The following is a 16,518-nucleotide window of genomic DNA, read 5'->3' as shown; positions in this document are numbered from 1 at the left end:
AAGGTCTGTGTAGTAGGGCCACTTGGGTTTATTTCCCTTCATTAGCAAGCTAATACAGACTGCTCTCATTTGAGATAATATTTGCACCAGTAAGGCACAAAATACTCCAGGTAGCCAGAAAAGGCTTTCAAAAACAATATTCTGGGGGCACCTGGGTGGCTCAGTCGTTAAGCGTCTGCCTTCGGCTCAGGTCATGATCCCAGGGTCCTGGGATTGAGCCCCGCATCAGGCTCCCTGCTCAGCAGGAGGCCTGCTTCTCCCTCTCCCACTGCCCCTGCTTGTGTTCCCTCTCTCGCTGTCTCTCTCTCTGTCAAATAAATAAATAAATAAAATCTTTAAAAAAAAAAACAATATTCTGATAGCAAGATTTAGAGGTTGAAGGAGATTTTCTACAAGAGATATCTGCGGGGAATCAAAGGGAAAGAATGCTTGAGCCCAGAGCCGCAGCTCAAGGACAGAAGATAGTATACCCTGTCAACCTCAGGTGGCTAGCCTTAGCCAAGAAGGCTGTCCTCATCTGTGTGCATCCAGCAGGGTTACAGTCCCTACTCCCACCATCCCACATCCCACCTGCCATGTCCCGTGAATTCCTGATGTCCAGCCCTGCCCCACAATGAATCCCCCAGTATAGATGATGCATGAAGAACATAGAATCTAGAAGAGTCCTTGGTTTGAATCATATCTCTGCTGCTTATTACTTTATTACCTTAAACAAATTCCTTTCAACCCTCTGTGCTTTGGTTTCTTCATCTATAAACACAGAAGCATAAAAACAAAACCCATCTCATAGATATGTCTCAATGATTAATGACTGCCTGGAGCATAGTATTACTACATTAATGTTAGGTGTCATTTTCATTGCACCATGGGGACTTTATGCTAATTTTTTAGGGCTGGGATAGCACTTTCACTCTATCTGTCCCATTTCCTACCATTACCAGCCCCCCCTCCTCCTTCATTCTTCCCTGCTTCTGTTCAAATCCACGACAAACCTGGAGAGGTATGTTCCAGGCCAAATAGACCATGTGTTTGTACTCATCCATCCAGATTTCAGCCACCCGCAAAGCACTACGCTTCAAGGGAAGACTCAGATCCAAGGCATAGGGCTTGTGGTGTCTCTCTATGTGAGCAATCCGGGAGCACGGTAAGATCTCAATTCTCCCTCCACACTGCCACACCTGTAAAAGAAGAAAAGAAAGTCACCTGGACAGGCTAGGCCCATGACCAAGAAGCAGCATAGCTGTGGACTCACAGAGACCACATTTTGGAATCATTTTTAAAGAATGTAAATTCAGTCCTCTCACTCCCATCTCAATGTGGCCTCTCAATCTACCTATCTAAAACAACCTTCATTAGAAGTCTACCAAAATGCTTCTCTCCCATTGTTCAGACAGCTCCAAAAATCCTACGTCTCTCAGGAAATCTTCCTGAACAGACCAAAGGAATGGCTGCCTCTGCTCTATTATCCCCAAGAAAGTGCCAAAGTCCTAAGAGGCACCACGCTTGGAGCCAATCTCACTGGACTTCACTTCCCAAGACCCCCTGTGTCCTGCATGCTAGATATAAAGCAATGTGGACAGACTCTCAGGGGTTCCCACGATCCCTGCTTCCTGGTGTTCACACCCTTCCCTAATCCCTTCCCTTTGAGTGTGGGCTTGTGATCTCCTTCTATCCAATAGAATATGGCAAAGGTGACAGGATGTATATGATTGCATGTGTGTAATTAAACAATATAAGATTGCAGCATCCATCTGTTTAGGAGACATTCTGTCATGTTGGCTTTGAAGATGCAAGCCACCACGTTGTGAGCCACCATGATGAAGAGGTCACAGAGCAAGAAACTAAGGGCGGCTTCCAACTGATAGCCAGCAAAAAACTGAATGCTTTCTCAGTCTGGAGGGCTTCAAGGAACTGAGTGCTACAAACAATCACATGAGCTTGGACGCAGATCTTTCCCCAGTCAATCGTAAACGAGAACCTAGCCCTGGCCAACACCTTGACTGCAGCTTTGCAGGTGACCCTGCTAAGCCATGCATGGACTCTTAATCCACAGAAACTGTGAGATGGTAAATGCACCTTGCTTTGAATCACCAACGTTGTGATAATCCTGCTACACAGCAACAGATAACTCATACAAGTAATTCTTGTCTAAGAGATATCATGACTCATGATATAATGATACAATTATAAATACTCTTTTTTGCCATCTGACGGGTACAAACATAATTTTTAGGCCACATAATCTAATACTTGGCTTAAAAATATGATCTTCATCCAGATAGATGATAGAATTATCTACTGATACTAGATTGATATAACTGCTCCAGTGTCTTCTCTTCATGGTTTCCCAAGAAAGGTGCAGTTTTGGGGAGTTAATTGGCCTATCCGACAGCAGTTAGAAACCTCCTACATTCATGCCCAAGGGAGCCTCTGAGATAAGAGTGAGCAACTTAGGTAGGTCCTGCTGGTTCAGTTAACCCCCTAAAGGATCATTCCCTGTATCTGACTTTCAGAATTTTTCATCCTTTCTTCTACTTCTGAACCCACATATTCTCCTCCCTCATCCCCCCAAACCCAGAATAGCACAGTGACAAAAAGTCAGGCTTTGAAGTCAGACTGACCTGTGTTCAAGTCCTGACTCCATCACTGCATACCTGGCAACTAGGGGCAAAACACCTTCCCTCACTGAGTCTCAAGTGGCTCATCCACAAAAGGGCATAAAGCTGTCAGGAGGAATAAATGGCATAACAAGTATCCATAAATGGCTATGATTTTTAACTTGAAACAGTTCTTTTCTTCCATTATCCTCCTGAATTTCTCTTCATTAGTTTCCAGAATCATGTGGAGGTTACAACTGATTTGTTTTCAGATATTATTTTCTGAAGCCGAACATCTAAAATTTGAAATACAAATTTACTCCAATTTTTTTAGTTGATGGTAGTTTCCAATCCACAGGAATTCAGAGGAGAAAAAAAATGGCACAAAAAAACTTAAATTCAAGTGAATGGATAAAAGTCATGATTGCCATTTATGAAGTAACATTAACTATTATCCTTGACCAACAGTTTCCAAATTTTACTCTTTCGATTTATTCCCCCTTGCCAAACATTCCTCCATTCTGTGTGTGTGTGTGTGTGTGTGTGTGTGTGTGTGTGTCTAACACAGAGAGAGACGTGAAGCTTCTGCTTATAATAACAATGACTTGTTCTGTGGCACATGTTACCCTAATGTTTTTCATGAATTTAATACGTACCATGTAGATATTATTATTATCCTCATTTAAGTAAGTTGCCCACATTTACCAGCAAGTAAATGACAGAGCTGGATTCCGAATCCAGGCAGTGAGCCTGTTAAGATCTGACAAGGGGTCAGGAATACACAAGGTGCTTGATAAATGCTGGTTTTTCTTTCTTGAGCATCAGTCCCAACAGTCCATCTCCATTTATACACTTCCATGTGCACTATCACTGCCATGCCTCTAGATGTCAGAATAAAGCATTCCATGAAGTTATAATGTTCCCCAAGATCTGTCATTGGAGAAAGACAGATCTTAACAAGTTCTGAGAAGTTTTAAAAGGCAAACAGCCACACACACAAACTAAGAAGACTGGATATGGGTAGAACTGTTTTATCCAAGAAAAAGAAAAGAATGGCCTTTCCCTGACATTGCCTACATTTCCAGCAAAACTTACCAAAAAAAGCACAAAATGTTAAAAGAAAGAGGATTTCTTGTGGAATCTAAAATATCAGAGTTCAGTAGAGGGTGGGGGAATTGAAACAGACAGACAACAGAAGAAGAAAGCAGAGAAAAGCGTGGGGAACTCAGAAATGGTAAGAAGGGCTTGGGGTCCTAACTTGGAGAATTGGAGTTCCAAATTCATGGAAGCTATGGTAGGTAGGAAAATCTCAACCATAATGTAACTACAGTCAGCTTAGGACTTTGCTACGTACTATGCATAAAGTAATTATTTCTGCATTTATATTTTTGTGCTAGAGACTAATTGTACACTCAATACATATTCCCCTCTCCATCTATAGTTTTAGAAGGAATAACGGTACACATAAGCAACTAGCTGAAATCTACGTTTTCCAGACTCTTTTGCTCATCAGTGGCCATATGACCAGCAGTGGCCAATGGGATTTGAAGGAAATAACATATACAACTTTCAGGTAGTGCCCTTAAAAAGAAAGCATGCTCTGTCTTCCCCCCCTTTCTCTTCTTACTGAATAGAATACAGGTGTGGTGTTGAGTGTAGCAGAACCAGAAGATGGGTCTTGGTCCCCATCACCCTGAAGCTGCCATGTCAGTCCTGAACTGCTTATTTTCAAACTGTTCTGGGAAAAAGAAATAATTTCTATCTTGTTTAAACCTGTCATTTTAGCCTTTCTCACAGTAGTCAAACAAGAATTCAATTAATATCTTTATAAATCATTTAAAAATATTTATTACATTCTAACAGTGCCATCATCCTTATGAGGTAGATGAAACAAGGACGCTTTCATAAAAGGGAAAACTGGTCAAGACAACCATGCAAAACAATAGTATTCCTACAGAACAATTACTGTGGCTTAAGCTATAACCCAGATAGGAACTCAAAGTGTATTTGTTAACACATAAATGTGATGTCCTGGTTAAGTCTTAATTGGGTATAATATGTAATTCTAAAGTCATCAGTTCCAAGTAAAACGAAATTGAAGGGAGTAGGTCTGAATAACTTTTAGAAAATATCATATGCTTCCAGACGCTGTAATGGACCAGAGATCACCTGGTCTCAGGCACAGAATTTCAGGGCTTAGGGGAAAAAAGCCATTTTATAGACACTCAGTCCACAGTGAATTAGCAAAGAAAGGATTAGAAGCCAAGTTCAGCATTTTTTTACAATGCCACCGATGTCCTTATCATTATTATTTATAGCATTAACCATTTATGAGCATAAGTCACATGTTACTCAGCTTGCTAGGGGCTTAATGTAGTAGGTATGGCTTAGAGAGCTTCTATGCTGCCCAAGATAACACAAACTTTCAAGTGGTAGAGTAGGATTTGGACTTAAGTCTGTTTGTTTCCAATACTCACGTAATTCTCACTACCATATGCTGCCTTTTTTAAAGTTCAGCTTTAGGCTGGAAGATGAAAGAAAGATAAATTAATAAGAACAATCACAAACCCAAGAGGCAAGGCCTTTTAACAAAGGCTTGTACATTATATAGAAGCTGCAAAAAGAATACTATAGGAGGGATATTTTATGCATGAGATCTAGGAGATGGTTGGAAAAAATGCTTGGAATGCTTATTTCCCTTAAGGCAAATAAGAATACCATCTGCTGAGCCTCAATTCTACCACTTTCCATCCATATTTCCCAGATTATATAAACCTATACCAGAAAGCTCCACTCCAGAAGTTTTACTGCCTATTCCTAGTGACTCAGAAACATGAGAATTTGTCCATCACTGGAGCCAATGACATTCAGCCTTGTTCCAGAATTCCAAAGACCATACTACTCACCAATTATTTCCCTCTCTGCTTTTTCTCCTAATGAGAAGGGAATGTACCCACCCTCAAGCTCAGTTCCACATTCTCTCCTCCATAGACCAGCATCCCACCATCCAGAGATCCAATCTCTTCCAAAAAGACCCTATTGGCAGCCAGGATGCCCATGATACAAGGACTCCTATAGAACACACAGGAAGAGAGTTACTAACCTCTTTATTAAGGAATGGGTCAGGATGGCGGTGAAGGGTAGGAAGCCAATGATGATTTGTCTTTCAAAGGTCTACTCAAGCCTCTTCTTATCCTGAAGGCTTTCCCCAAACCCTCAGGCTGAACCTATGCTGCTATAGCCCTTCTCAAATTATAATGAAATTATACCTTTTTCATCTTCATAGTCCAACTTCATAGCCTGGTAAATGCTTAAAATGCCTCAATTTTTTTAAAAAAAATTATATACTTTGCTTTTTGTTTGAAAGCCTTTAGATAGTCTAAAGTGTCTATAATTTTTTTTCTCTATCCTCTGTCCATCACCCCATCTCCTCCATTTCTCCCACCCACTCCCATCAGTACCATAAAAGATAAAACTCACACCATCCATTCTTGATTTCCCATGTTCTAATCAAGGTTCCTAAACCTCAGACTTACTTCACTGGAGCGGTGGCATCATCCAGATCAAGCCAGGCCTTTGGCAGTGAATCATAGCGACACCACAGTTCCCAGTTAAACCCATCAACTGCCAACGCATACCTTTCCAGTTCAAAGGTGTCAAAATGAATATTGTCAAATACAGGAGACACTATCACAGTGTGATCTTCCTGAATCCAAGCCAAAATGGGCTCTGCCTTAGAAGAAGAGTGTATAACAAATCCAGGTTGGATAGGAAGTAAGTAGAAGAAGCAAGCAAGCAAAACTTCTTCAAGCACCTTGCCCTGACATTGAGCACCTTTTTCATTTATGCTGTGCTGAGCTGTAAGATACTCCAGAGTGCAGAGAATCTCTGCAGTTTTCAGAATAGCTTGAGGCGCTAGCAGCTGACCTATGTCAAGAACGGATTTGGAATTGGTACCCAAATACCACTCTCAAATCATTATGAACAGGGCTATTGGTATTCTGCCTAAATTTACGTTAGCTCTTTGGGTCTCCCTGTTTCCAAAATGATGTCTCTTTACTATTTGATTCTCCAAAGAACACAACTTTCTTTGTATCATGTAATTTCAGGGCTGAGAAAAACCTTAGGAATTATCAAAAGATAATTTATTCATTTTAAAGTTAAGGACATAAATGTCTCGTTATTTGGCAAAGTGAGGGTCAGGATCCAGTTGTCAACCCTCCAAGCCCATTGTTTTTTGTTTTGTTTTGTTTTTTGTTTTGTTTGTTTGTTTCCTAAGTCTAGACTACTTCCTTAGCCAACCAAAATCCGTGAGTAAAACACCCTGTCTTTGGATCTTTTCTTTGTTCAAAGTCTGGTGCTGTCTTCCCCTATTTCCATAATATCCTGTCTTGTATGTAGTACATTTTCAATATCTCCTTTCTCCCCTTTCTTGGGAGAAGAAATCTCCTGGAGCCTTACCACCCAATGTTCACTTCAACATGAGCATCCAAGATGGCAATCACATCAGCCATGGCCACTTTCCTGCCAGTGTTGCGTGCTTGAGCAAGACCCTTTATCTCCATATGCCGAATTATTTTTAGTAGTCCTGGATACTTCTGGTTGTAAAGCTTAACTTTCTCATCCAAGGGTGCCTTTAGTTCTCCTGCCAACCAAATGCACACCTACAGAAATTCTGAGTGCAATAATCAACATGGTACAGAAATTTCATACTATTATGAAATAGTGGCTGGACTACCTCCAGTTTAGGATGAGCAATTCTACCATTTTGACTCAGAAATAAGTAGTGTTTCCCCTGCACCTAATTCTCTCCATTCTATCCTCAGGCTTAATGCTCCATTCCTAATCTCCTTTCCCTTGAAGTTAAACTACCTTAGAATAATCATACTGTTTACCATGTAACAAAGGTTGTTATATATGCTTTATGTGTGTATTGAGAAATTTTCACAAGAATGAGTAGATAGACCTGACCTAACTAAGGTAGAGGTGCTGATGAACAGATATTATAGAGACATCCTGGAATGTCTTCCCCATGGCTAAACTCTCAAGATTTTCTGGAGAATCCATAAACAACTGAAACTGTTTTGTCTTGTTTTACATATTTCTACTTGGCCTACTGAAGGACCAGTTTTGGATAGAATGCCCAGGCTGATCACTTTTCCAGCTTCTAGCTAATGAATTTATCCTCTAAATTATGCAAACAGGATTCACTATTCCCAGATTGTTTACACTTTTTTCTTCCATCTTCCCCTCTCTTTTATAAAGCCTGTCTATAAATTTGCTCTTTGAGCCTACCAGTTGATTTCCTCATATGTACGAGAACAACTTGCATGTAAATCACTAAGCAGTGTTTAAGATATCTAACCAAGTGACTGAGTTTTCCATTGATAACATTAATTTACTTAAATTTCAAATTATCCTATAAGTTGGTATTTCCGTATCCTCAGTTTACAGACAAAAAAACCTCCTGAGGCACAGAGAGATTAAGAAGGTTGTCCAAGTTACACATATGATAAGTGGCACACCCTGGATATGAGTCCATATTCTGTCTAACCACCATACCATGCTGCCTAAAGTACTATGTGTGTACTTGGTTGGGTTTATCATGATCTCTCTCTATTCCTCTCTTCCCAGGGCCCGAGATGAGATTCTTGCTGGCTCCTCTTTCAAAAGAAGAGTAGATTTGTGAGTACTGGAGTGACCAAGATCTGAGATCAATACCTACATGACTGCGGCACAAAACTTTACCCTATGTTAGAACTTCCCCAGCTGCACTCCAGGAAGACTGACTCAAAAATTGAAGTTTTTATTTTTTAATTTTTTAAAATTATTTTTTTAAAAGATTTTATTTATTTATTTGACAGAGAGAGAGACAGCCAGCGAGAGAGGGAACACAAGCAGGGGGAGTGGGAGAGGAAGAAGCAGGCTCCTAGAGGATGAGCCTGATGTGGGGCTTGATCCCAGAATGCTGGGATCACGCCCTGAGCCGAAGGCAGACACTTAACGACTGCGCCACCCAGGTGTCCCCAAAAATTGAAGTTTTAAAGAGAGCCAGTGGATCTGAAGACTGTTTGCTCTGACTGTGAGAAACCAACTGGAAAGTCCCTACATTTACCCAGTCACTACATTCAGGAAGCAATCAGAAGGGGTTGCCATGTTTTTTCTTCTCCTGCCACCATGGTGCCCCTGAAAAGGCTTGTGGCAAAGTTGGGGGGAGAAGTTTCTGAAGTTCACACTTGATGGCACCCCCCCTGTAGAAGACAGAATCATGGATTCTGCCTTTTTTTTTTTTTTTTAGCAATTTCTTCAAGAAAAAATCAAAGTTAATGGAAAACCTGGGAATCCTGGTGGAGGATTAATCACTGAAAGGAGCAAGAGCAGGATTATCATAACTTCTTTTTTTTTTGTAAATTATATGGCTGCATTAGCCTGATTTAATGTATTAGCTTTATCATCGGTGCTATTTTTTAAAATTTTTTTATTATATTATGCTAGTCACCATACAGTACATCCTGGTTTTTGATGTAAAGTTCGATGATTCATTAGTTGCATATAACACCCAGTGCACCATGCAATACGTGCCCTCCTTACTACCCATCACCAGCTTATCCCATTCCCCACCCCGTCCCCCTGAAGCCCTCAGTTTGTTTCTCAGAGTCCATAGTCTCTCATGCTTCATTCTCCCTTCTGATTACCCCCCCTTTCTTTATCCCTTTCTTCCCCTACCGATCTTCCTAGTTCTTATGTTCCATAGATGAGAGAAATCATATGATAATTGTCTTTCTCTGCTTGACTTATTTCACTTAGCATTATCTCCTCCAGTGCCATCCATGTTGCAGCAAATGTGAGAGGATTATCATAACTTCTGAGGTAACTTTTCCTAAAAGGTATTTGAAAAATCTCACCAAAAAATATGAAGAATAATCTGTGTGATTGGTTGTACATAGTTGTTAACAGCATAATTAAGAATTACATTTCTTCCAGATTAACCAGGATAAAGGCGAGGTGGAAGATGAAGATTAAAAGTCATTTATCTTGAGTTTTCCATATGCGTTCTTAAATAAATTGTGTGAACCAAAATGGTGGGAAAAAAGAAAAAAGGAAAAAAAAAAGAAAAAAGAGTTTGCCATAGACCCTGGATATCTAGTGTACAATTCAGCCTCTCTCACTATCTAATTCTGTGTCTCTTCCCGTTTGGGTATCTGTTTCCTCAATTTAGAAAGAAAGGCTGGATAATATGTCAGGATCCTTCCAATTCCAAAATTTTATGAGTTGCAGATTCTGAGTCATCCTCTCAGAAATAATGCCTACAATCCAGCACAAGAATTAAAGACCCTTCAATGGATCTTCTAAAGTAAACTTATGCTCCCTTCTCAGCCTTACTCTCCCACTGGTCCTCTTTGCCCCCAAACTCTTTATTCTGGGATGTTCAGCTCAGGGTGCTTCTGGGTTCTGCAAAGTTGCTCATATCATTCTTTTCATCACTCTCTACCCCCCACACCCACAGACACATACCCAGTCTTCCTTTGTTTTCTTTGCTCATCTAAATCCTACCAAATTTGCAAGTCCCAATTCAGGTCCACCTCCTCCAGGAAGCCGCTCTAGTTCATCCCAGCCATTTCTCCAGGCTTTCTCGCACTCATTGACAGCTCAATCAATTTGACACACGATTCTTCATATGTTGAAATATCTTTCCATAGGTATGTCTTGCCTCATAAAGCAATATGGGAACTTCTTGAAATCAGTGACATTCTCTTCCTTGCATACTGCCTGGTTTTGGGTACAAACTCAGTAAATAGTTGTTAGTTATAAAATTTGCCTAAAATTGGAGAGAAAATACAGAATTCCACCTATATTAATACCATTTCTGAAAAAGTTGGATTAGCTCTGTTGACACTTGAAACATTTGACCTGATACAAATGAAGCTTCATATCTCAGGGAAAAAAAGAAGGGGGCATAACCAAGTGATGGCATTTCAACTGTACTACAAATGATACTGAGATAAACAACAAGTAGTAACACTAGTTAACATTTATTGGGAGAAAGTCCTGTGTTGAGGACTTTACATGTCTTATTTCATCCTCAAAACTGTCCTATAGGTAAACACTATTATTTCCCCCATATTACAGATGAGGAAGTGGAGACACGCAGTAGTGGAGTTACTTGCCCCATAAAGTGAAATTAATAGTAAGTTTCTCTTGTAGCATATGTGGTAGACTTCCATTTATTTTCCTCAATTTAACACAAAACAGATTTTTAGGTTCTGTTCAGTTTAGGACCAACCTAGTTGATATTTTCATGGTTAATGAGAGAGAATCTAATTCCTGTCCCAGAAACATCAGTCAAAGAATGATTAACAGTCCCCTCTTCTGTGCCCATTCACACATTATCTCTATGAAAAACATAATGGGTTCCTGACCAAAGATGAGAGAGATGTGTTATATGATAGGGGAATGGTTTGGAATGATCCAGAGTTTTGCTTGACCTCTCTTTATGTGTCTACCCTATGTTTGTCATCTTGTATCTTTTGATTTCATTTGTTCCATAGGTAGAAATCTTGAATTAATTCTTATCTACTCTTCATGAAATGTGGAATTAAAGAACCATTGATTTTTTTTTCCACAGGAAAATATATCTTCAGCTCAGCACTTACATTTGCCCCACAAAGAAATTGAATCTCAGACAGGTGAGACTACTTGCTTCAGATCATCTCACAGAGACAGGGAGTGGAGCCAGGGTATGTTCAGATGTCTAGGACAGAGGTCTTTCTAATCAAGTTATTATTTCTTACTCAAAAACCAGGTGTGCAGGTCCAGAAAGGAATGAAGTCAACCGTTTCCTTTTATTTGGTTTTCAGTGGAATTCTGCTTGGGAACTGTAACTTCTTATTTTTTGTGCACTTATATTGAAATGACAAGAAAGGAAGATATTTAAAACATAAAAAGGAGTATTTTTAATGTCTGATAATCCAAAAAGGAAGGCTTAGAGGTAATTTGCCTCTTTCTCTTGGGTCAAACTGCCCCTAATTTGACTCTGCAATAAGTACCCGTGTGGTACTTAAAGATCCCCCAGAGAAGGAACAAATTCTGCTTCCCATGAGCAGCTACTCCACAGTCCTTACTGTAAGAAATTTCTTATTGCTAGCCCCAATCTCTGTGACTTTATTCTACTTTCTTCAAAACTTAAAAAACTAAGAGCTAACACTGGCTGAGAGGTTACTATATGCTAAATACTATTCATAATCTACATATTAAATCAGTGAACATAGTGGCTAGAGATAGGGCTCTGGACTTTGCAAATCTCAATTTTGTCACTTACTAGCATTGTGATATTTAGCAAATTCCTTAACCAAACTATGCCTTAGGTTTTTGCATCTGTAAAATGGCCAAAACCATGGTTCTTCCTCATAGGTTATTGTAATGACTCTGAGAAACAAACTGAGGGCTTCAGAGGGGCTGGGGGAATGGGATAGGCTGGTGATGGGTGGTGGGGAGGGCACGTATTGCATGGTGCACTGGGTGTTATACGCAACTAATGAATCATCAAACTTTACATCAAAAACCAGGGATGTACTGTATGGTGACTAACATAATATAATAAAAAAACATTAAAAAAAAGAAACAGTTGACATACATAAGGTGTTTGGAAAAATGTTAGCTGCCATGATTATCTCACGTAACTCTCCTTACAATTTATGAGATAGTTATTATTACATTCATGTTTTGCAGATAAGGAAACTGGAGCATAGAGAAGTTGAGATACCCATGGACACAGATCTTATAAGGAAGGAACCGGGATTCTGAAATCCCAGAAAATGAGGATTCAGGTCCACCATCTCCTGCTTCTCCATGTCCCTCCTGGGTGAACTAGACAGGGATGGGGATAGGGCATGGTGTGAGCAAGAAACATTGCCACTGTGAAGAGTCTCAGCATCGAAAGCTCCATTTTCTCTGTGTTTAATTACCCAGGAAGATTGCTTTCCTCATAGGGAACAGTTCTGAATCCCTTCTTGGTATCTGAGGCTACTTTTGGACCCACTTTACTCCCTCAGGTCTCCATCACGGTGCATGGAAAGGTTTCAGAGTCACTCAGTCCAGGACCTGACTCAGCTCCACCATTAACTCACTATGCAATTTGGGCACATTATGTGGTCTATCTCTCTGTGTCTTAGTTTCCCCATCTGTGTAATCAAGATAATAATCTTCTGCCTTAACTTTGTGAATATTAATGTGTCCAGCACATAGGGCCACAATAAATGATCCCTTTCTCTTCACTATATATAGCGCAAAGTGTCCTAATACCTAAGAGAAAACCCTTTTCCAGTCCATCACAGTCAATAAACTATTATTCCTTGATCAAGTTGCTCACCATTTGAGCTAAAATCATCCACCAAGATGATCTCCTTTAACAATTGAGAGGGGGTGTGGTTGACGATACTAGTGATGGCCCGTTGTATAATGGACAGAGCTTCATTCATGAATATGAGAATGACACCAAGGGATGGGAGTTGTGAAGGATATGTCTTCTGAAGACACCTATAAGAAACCATTTTAAATAACCATATTACCTTTTAAAAATTACTTCAACATTACTATCCAATCTACCCCTTCACTATATATGATGTTTTAATATATCAATCTGCTCACCAACTCCCAAACTCATTAAGAAGGGAAATTCTCAGGTGATTGTCACAGTAGCAAGATTTTATATGTGTTTAACCAAAATTTTCCTATTATGAGGATAAAATCCATGTCTTTCATATTAATCTTCAGCAGATGGATCCCTTTGAACATCCAGCATTCCTCCAAAAGGAATCCCTATTCCTCCCCCATCTCTAAATTTACTTTCTTGCCAGAGGTCTTCTGTCATTGCCACCACCTTTTCCCCATGTTCTCAGACTGTCAGTCATTTCTGAAACAATCCTCTACTTCATCACTATAGAGAGGTAAGGAGCTGTTCAAAGAATTATGCTTGACACATTTTTTAAATTTCATAGTTTACATTATTAAATATTTACCATATACCAGATACTAGCTTACTCTCTACTTTTAACATCTTTATCGATATATACTTCATATATGATAAAAATTCACCTATTTAGAAGTATGCGAGTGTTTTTTATAACATTCACAGAGTTGAGCAAACATTGCCATTGTCAAATTTCAGAACATTTTCATCACACTAAAAAGAAACCCCATACCCATTACCAGTCACTGTCCATTCTCCCCAACCGATTCCACCCCCACTCCCTTCAGCTAAAGGCAACCACTAATCTACTTTCTATCTCTATAGAAACCTCTATATGTGGTTTTTTATGACTAGCTTCTTTCACTTAGCATAATGTTTTCAAGGTTCATCCATATTGTAGCATGCATCAGACCTTCATTCCCTTTTACTGTCAAATAATATTTCATTGCATGGATACACCACATGTTTATCCATTCATCAGTTGTTGGACATTTAAAATGTTTTCCATTTTTTGGCTATTGTTAATGCCACTGTGAACATTCTTGAACAACTTTTGTGTTGGCATATGTTTTCATTTCACATATATACATCTAAGAGTGCAATTGCTAAGTCATAGGACAACTCTGTTTAACAATTTAATGAACTGCTGTAGTGTTTTCCAAAGTGGCTGTACCATTTTACATTACGACCAGTAACAAATGAGGGTCCTAATTTCTCTACATCCTGGACAACACTTGTCATTATCTGTCATTTTGATGATAGTCATCCCAGTGGGTGTGAAGTATTACCTCCCTGTGACTTCGATTTTCATTTCCCTAATTAGCAATGATGCTTAGCATCTTCTCTTGTTCTCTTTTTTATTAACTTATTTTATTGAATTCAATTGGTTAATATATAGTTAATATATCATTAGTTTCAGATGTGCTTGTTGGCCATGTGGGTATCTTTTTTGGAGCATGTCTAAGTCCTTTGTTTATTTTTAATTTGGTTATTTGTCTTTTTACTATTGAGGTATAAGAGTTACTAACGTATTCTAGATTCAAGTACTTTATCATATATATGGTCTGCAAATATTTTCTCCCACCCTGTGAGCTGTTTTTAACCTTCTTGATGATATTATTTGCAGTAAAGATTTTTCAGTTTTGATGAAGTCCAACTTTTCAATCATTTATCACTTAAGCTTTTGGTGTCATATCTAAAAACCATTGACAAACCCATGATCTCTGAGATTTACTCTTGTGTTTTCTCTTAAAAGCTTTAGTCTTATTTACATCTATGATCATTTGAGTTAATATTTATGTATGGTATAAGGGCCTAGTTTCATCTGTTTGCATATAAATAGCCAGTTGTCCCAGTGCCATCTGTTGAAGAGAAAATTCTTGCCCCCATTCAGTTGCCTTAGCACCTATAAAGAGGAAAAACTCTCCTGTGTATCTCTTTCTCTCTACTCACAGCACTACTCATAATGAAAACTTTGATGACCGGATAGTGGGGTTTTTTTCCCCACATCAAATAATTCTGTGACACCAGCTGGGTGTCCTATAATTTAACTGAATTGTGATACTACCCACCTGAAGTTAACGTCAGATCACACAGGTTAAGAGTTCACACCCACAAGACTGCCCCTTCCCACACACACCACTCTGGAGGCCAATCAAAAGTTTAGGTTGTTATCAGTGCTTCTGACCCACGAGCTATACATTGGAAGTTTCCAAGACCCCCTCCTTGGGTTAGATTAATTTGCTAGAGCGGCTCACAGAACTCAGGAAACCAATTTACTTACCAGATTATCAGTTTATTATAAAGGATACTAAAAGATATGAATGAACTGCCATGTGATGAGATACACAGGGCGAGGTTTGGAAGGGTCCAGAGCACAGGAACTTCTGTCCCAGTGGAGTTTGGGGTGCAGCACACCCCTGGCATGCTTCATGCTTCAATACGCATAATTGATAAGATCATTGCCTGTTAGTAGTCAAGTCTATCTCCAACCCCTCTCCCTTGTCGAAGATGTAGGAGGAGCTGAATATTCCAACCTTATAATTATAGGGTTCATTACTCTGGCAACCAGCTCATATCCTTCGAGGTTTTCCAGGGCTGAAAAGAGCTTGTTAAGGTTACCAAAAGACACTTTCATCTCCCTTCTCACTTAGGAAATTACAAGGATTTTAGATACTCTATGTCAGGAACAGGGGTGAGGACCAAATATATATTTCTTAGTATAAATCACAATGTCATGGCACCCCCATCAAGAATCAATTGACCATAAATGTAAGAGTTTATTTCTGGGTATCAATTCTATTCCACTGATTTATATGTCTATCCTTAGCCAGTTAAAACTTGTCTTGATTTTTGTAGCTTTTATAAGTTTTGAAATAGAGAAAATGTGAGTCCTGTAACTTTATTCTTCTTTTCTCTATTCTCTATTCTTTTTCGGTGTGTTTTGGCTATTTGGGACCATTTGTGTTTTCATTTTAATTTTAGGATCAACTTGTCAATTTCTACCCAAAATCCAATTGTAGATCAACTTGGTGACTATTGTTATTTTAACAAAATTAAATGTTGCAACCATGAATATGGGATGTTTTCCATTTATTTAAATCTTTAATTTCTTAACCAATGTGTTTTAGTTTTCCATTTACAAGCTTGCACTTCTTTGTTAAATTTAGTCCCAAGTATTTTTTTGATGCTAAGTGGCATTCTTTTCTTAATTTTATTTTTGAATAGTTCAGTATGAATCTGTAGAAACATGATTAAATTTTGTGTATTGATCTTGCATCCTGCAACCTTGCTGTATTCATTTATTAGTTCTAATAGTTTTTTTTAAGATTTTATTTATTTGACAGAGACAGCCAGTGAGAGAGGGAACACAAGCAGGGGGAGTGGGAGAGGAAGAAGCAGGCTCCTAGCAGAGGAGCCTGGTGTGGGGCTCGATCCCAGAACGCTGGGATC

The 16,518-nt window shown here is 39.2% G+C and overlaps 1 protein-coding gene and 1 pseudogene across 1 annotated transcript in view; one reads left to right on the top strand and one right to left on the bottom strand.

Annotated features, from left to right (window-relative positions):
• Positions 1-16,518, bottom strand: part of GALNT8 (polypeptide N-acetylgalactosaminyltransferase 8) — a 47,486-nt gene that overhangs the window by 10,201 nt on the left and 20,767 nt on the right. Inside the window, 5 exon segments of the mRNA XM_045781212.2 lie at positions 993-1,178; positions 5,555-5,669; positions 6,134-6,326; positions 7,054-7,242; positions 12,967-13,133. Of these exon segments, the coding sequence (XP_045637168.2) occupies positions 993-1,178; positions 5,555-5,669; positions 6,134-6,326; positions 7,054-7,242; positions 12,967-13,133 (850 nt within the window).
• LOC123781693 (large ribosomal subunit protein eL22 pseudogene) lies at positions 8,775-9,620 on the top strand (annotated as a pseudogene).

The sequence above is a fragment of the Ursus americanus genome, chromosome 25 (assembly GCF_024610735.1).
Source record: "Ursus americanus isolate L20-20 chromosome 25, mUrsAme1.1.p, whole genome shotgun sequence".
Lineage (NCBI taxonomy): Eukaryota > Metazoa > Chordata > Mammalia > Carnivora > Ursidae > Ursus > Ursus americanus.
This window is presented reverse-complemented; position numbering and strand designations above follow the sequence as displayed.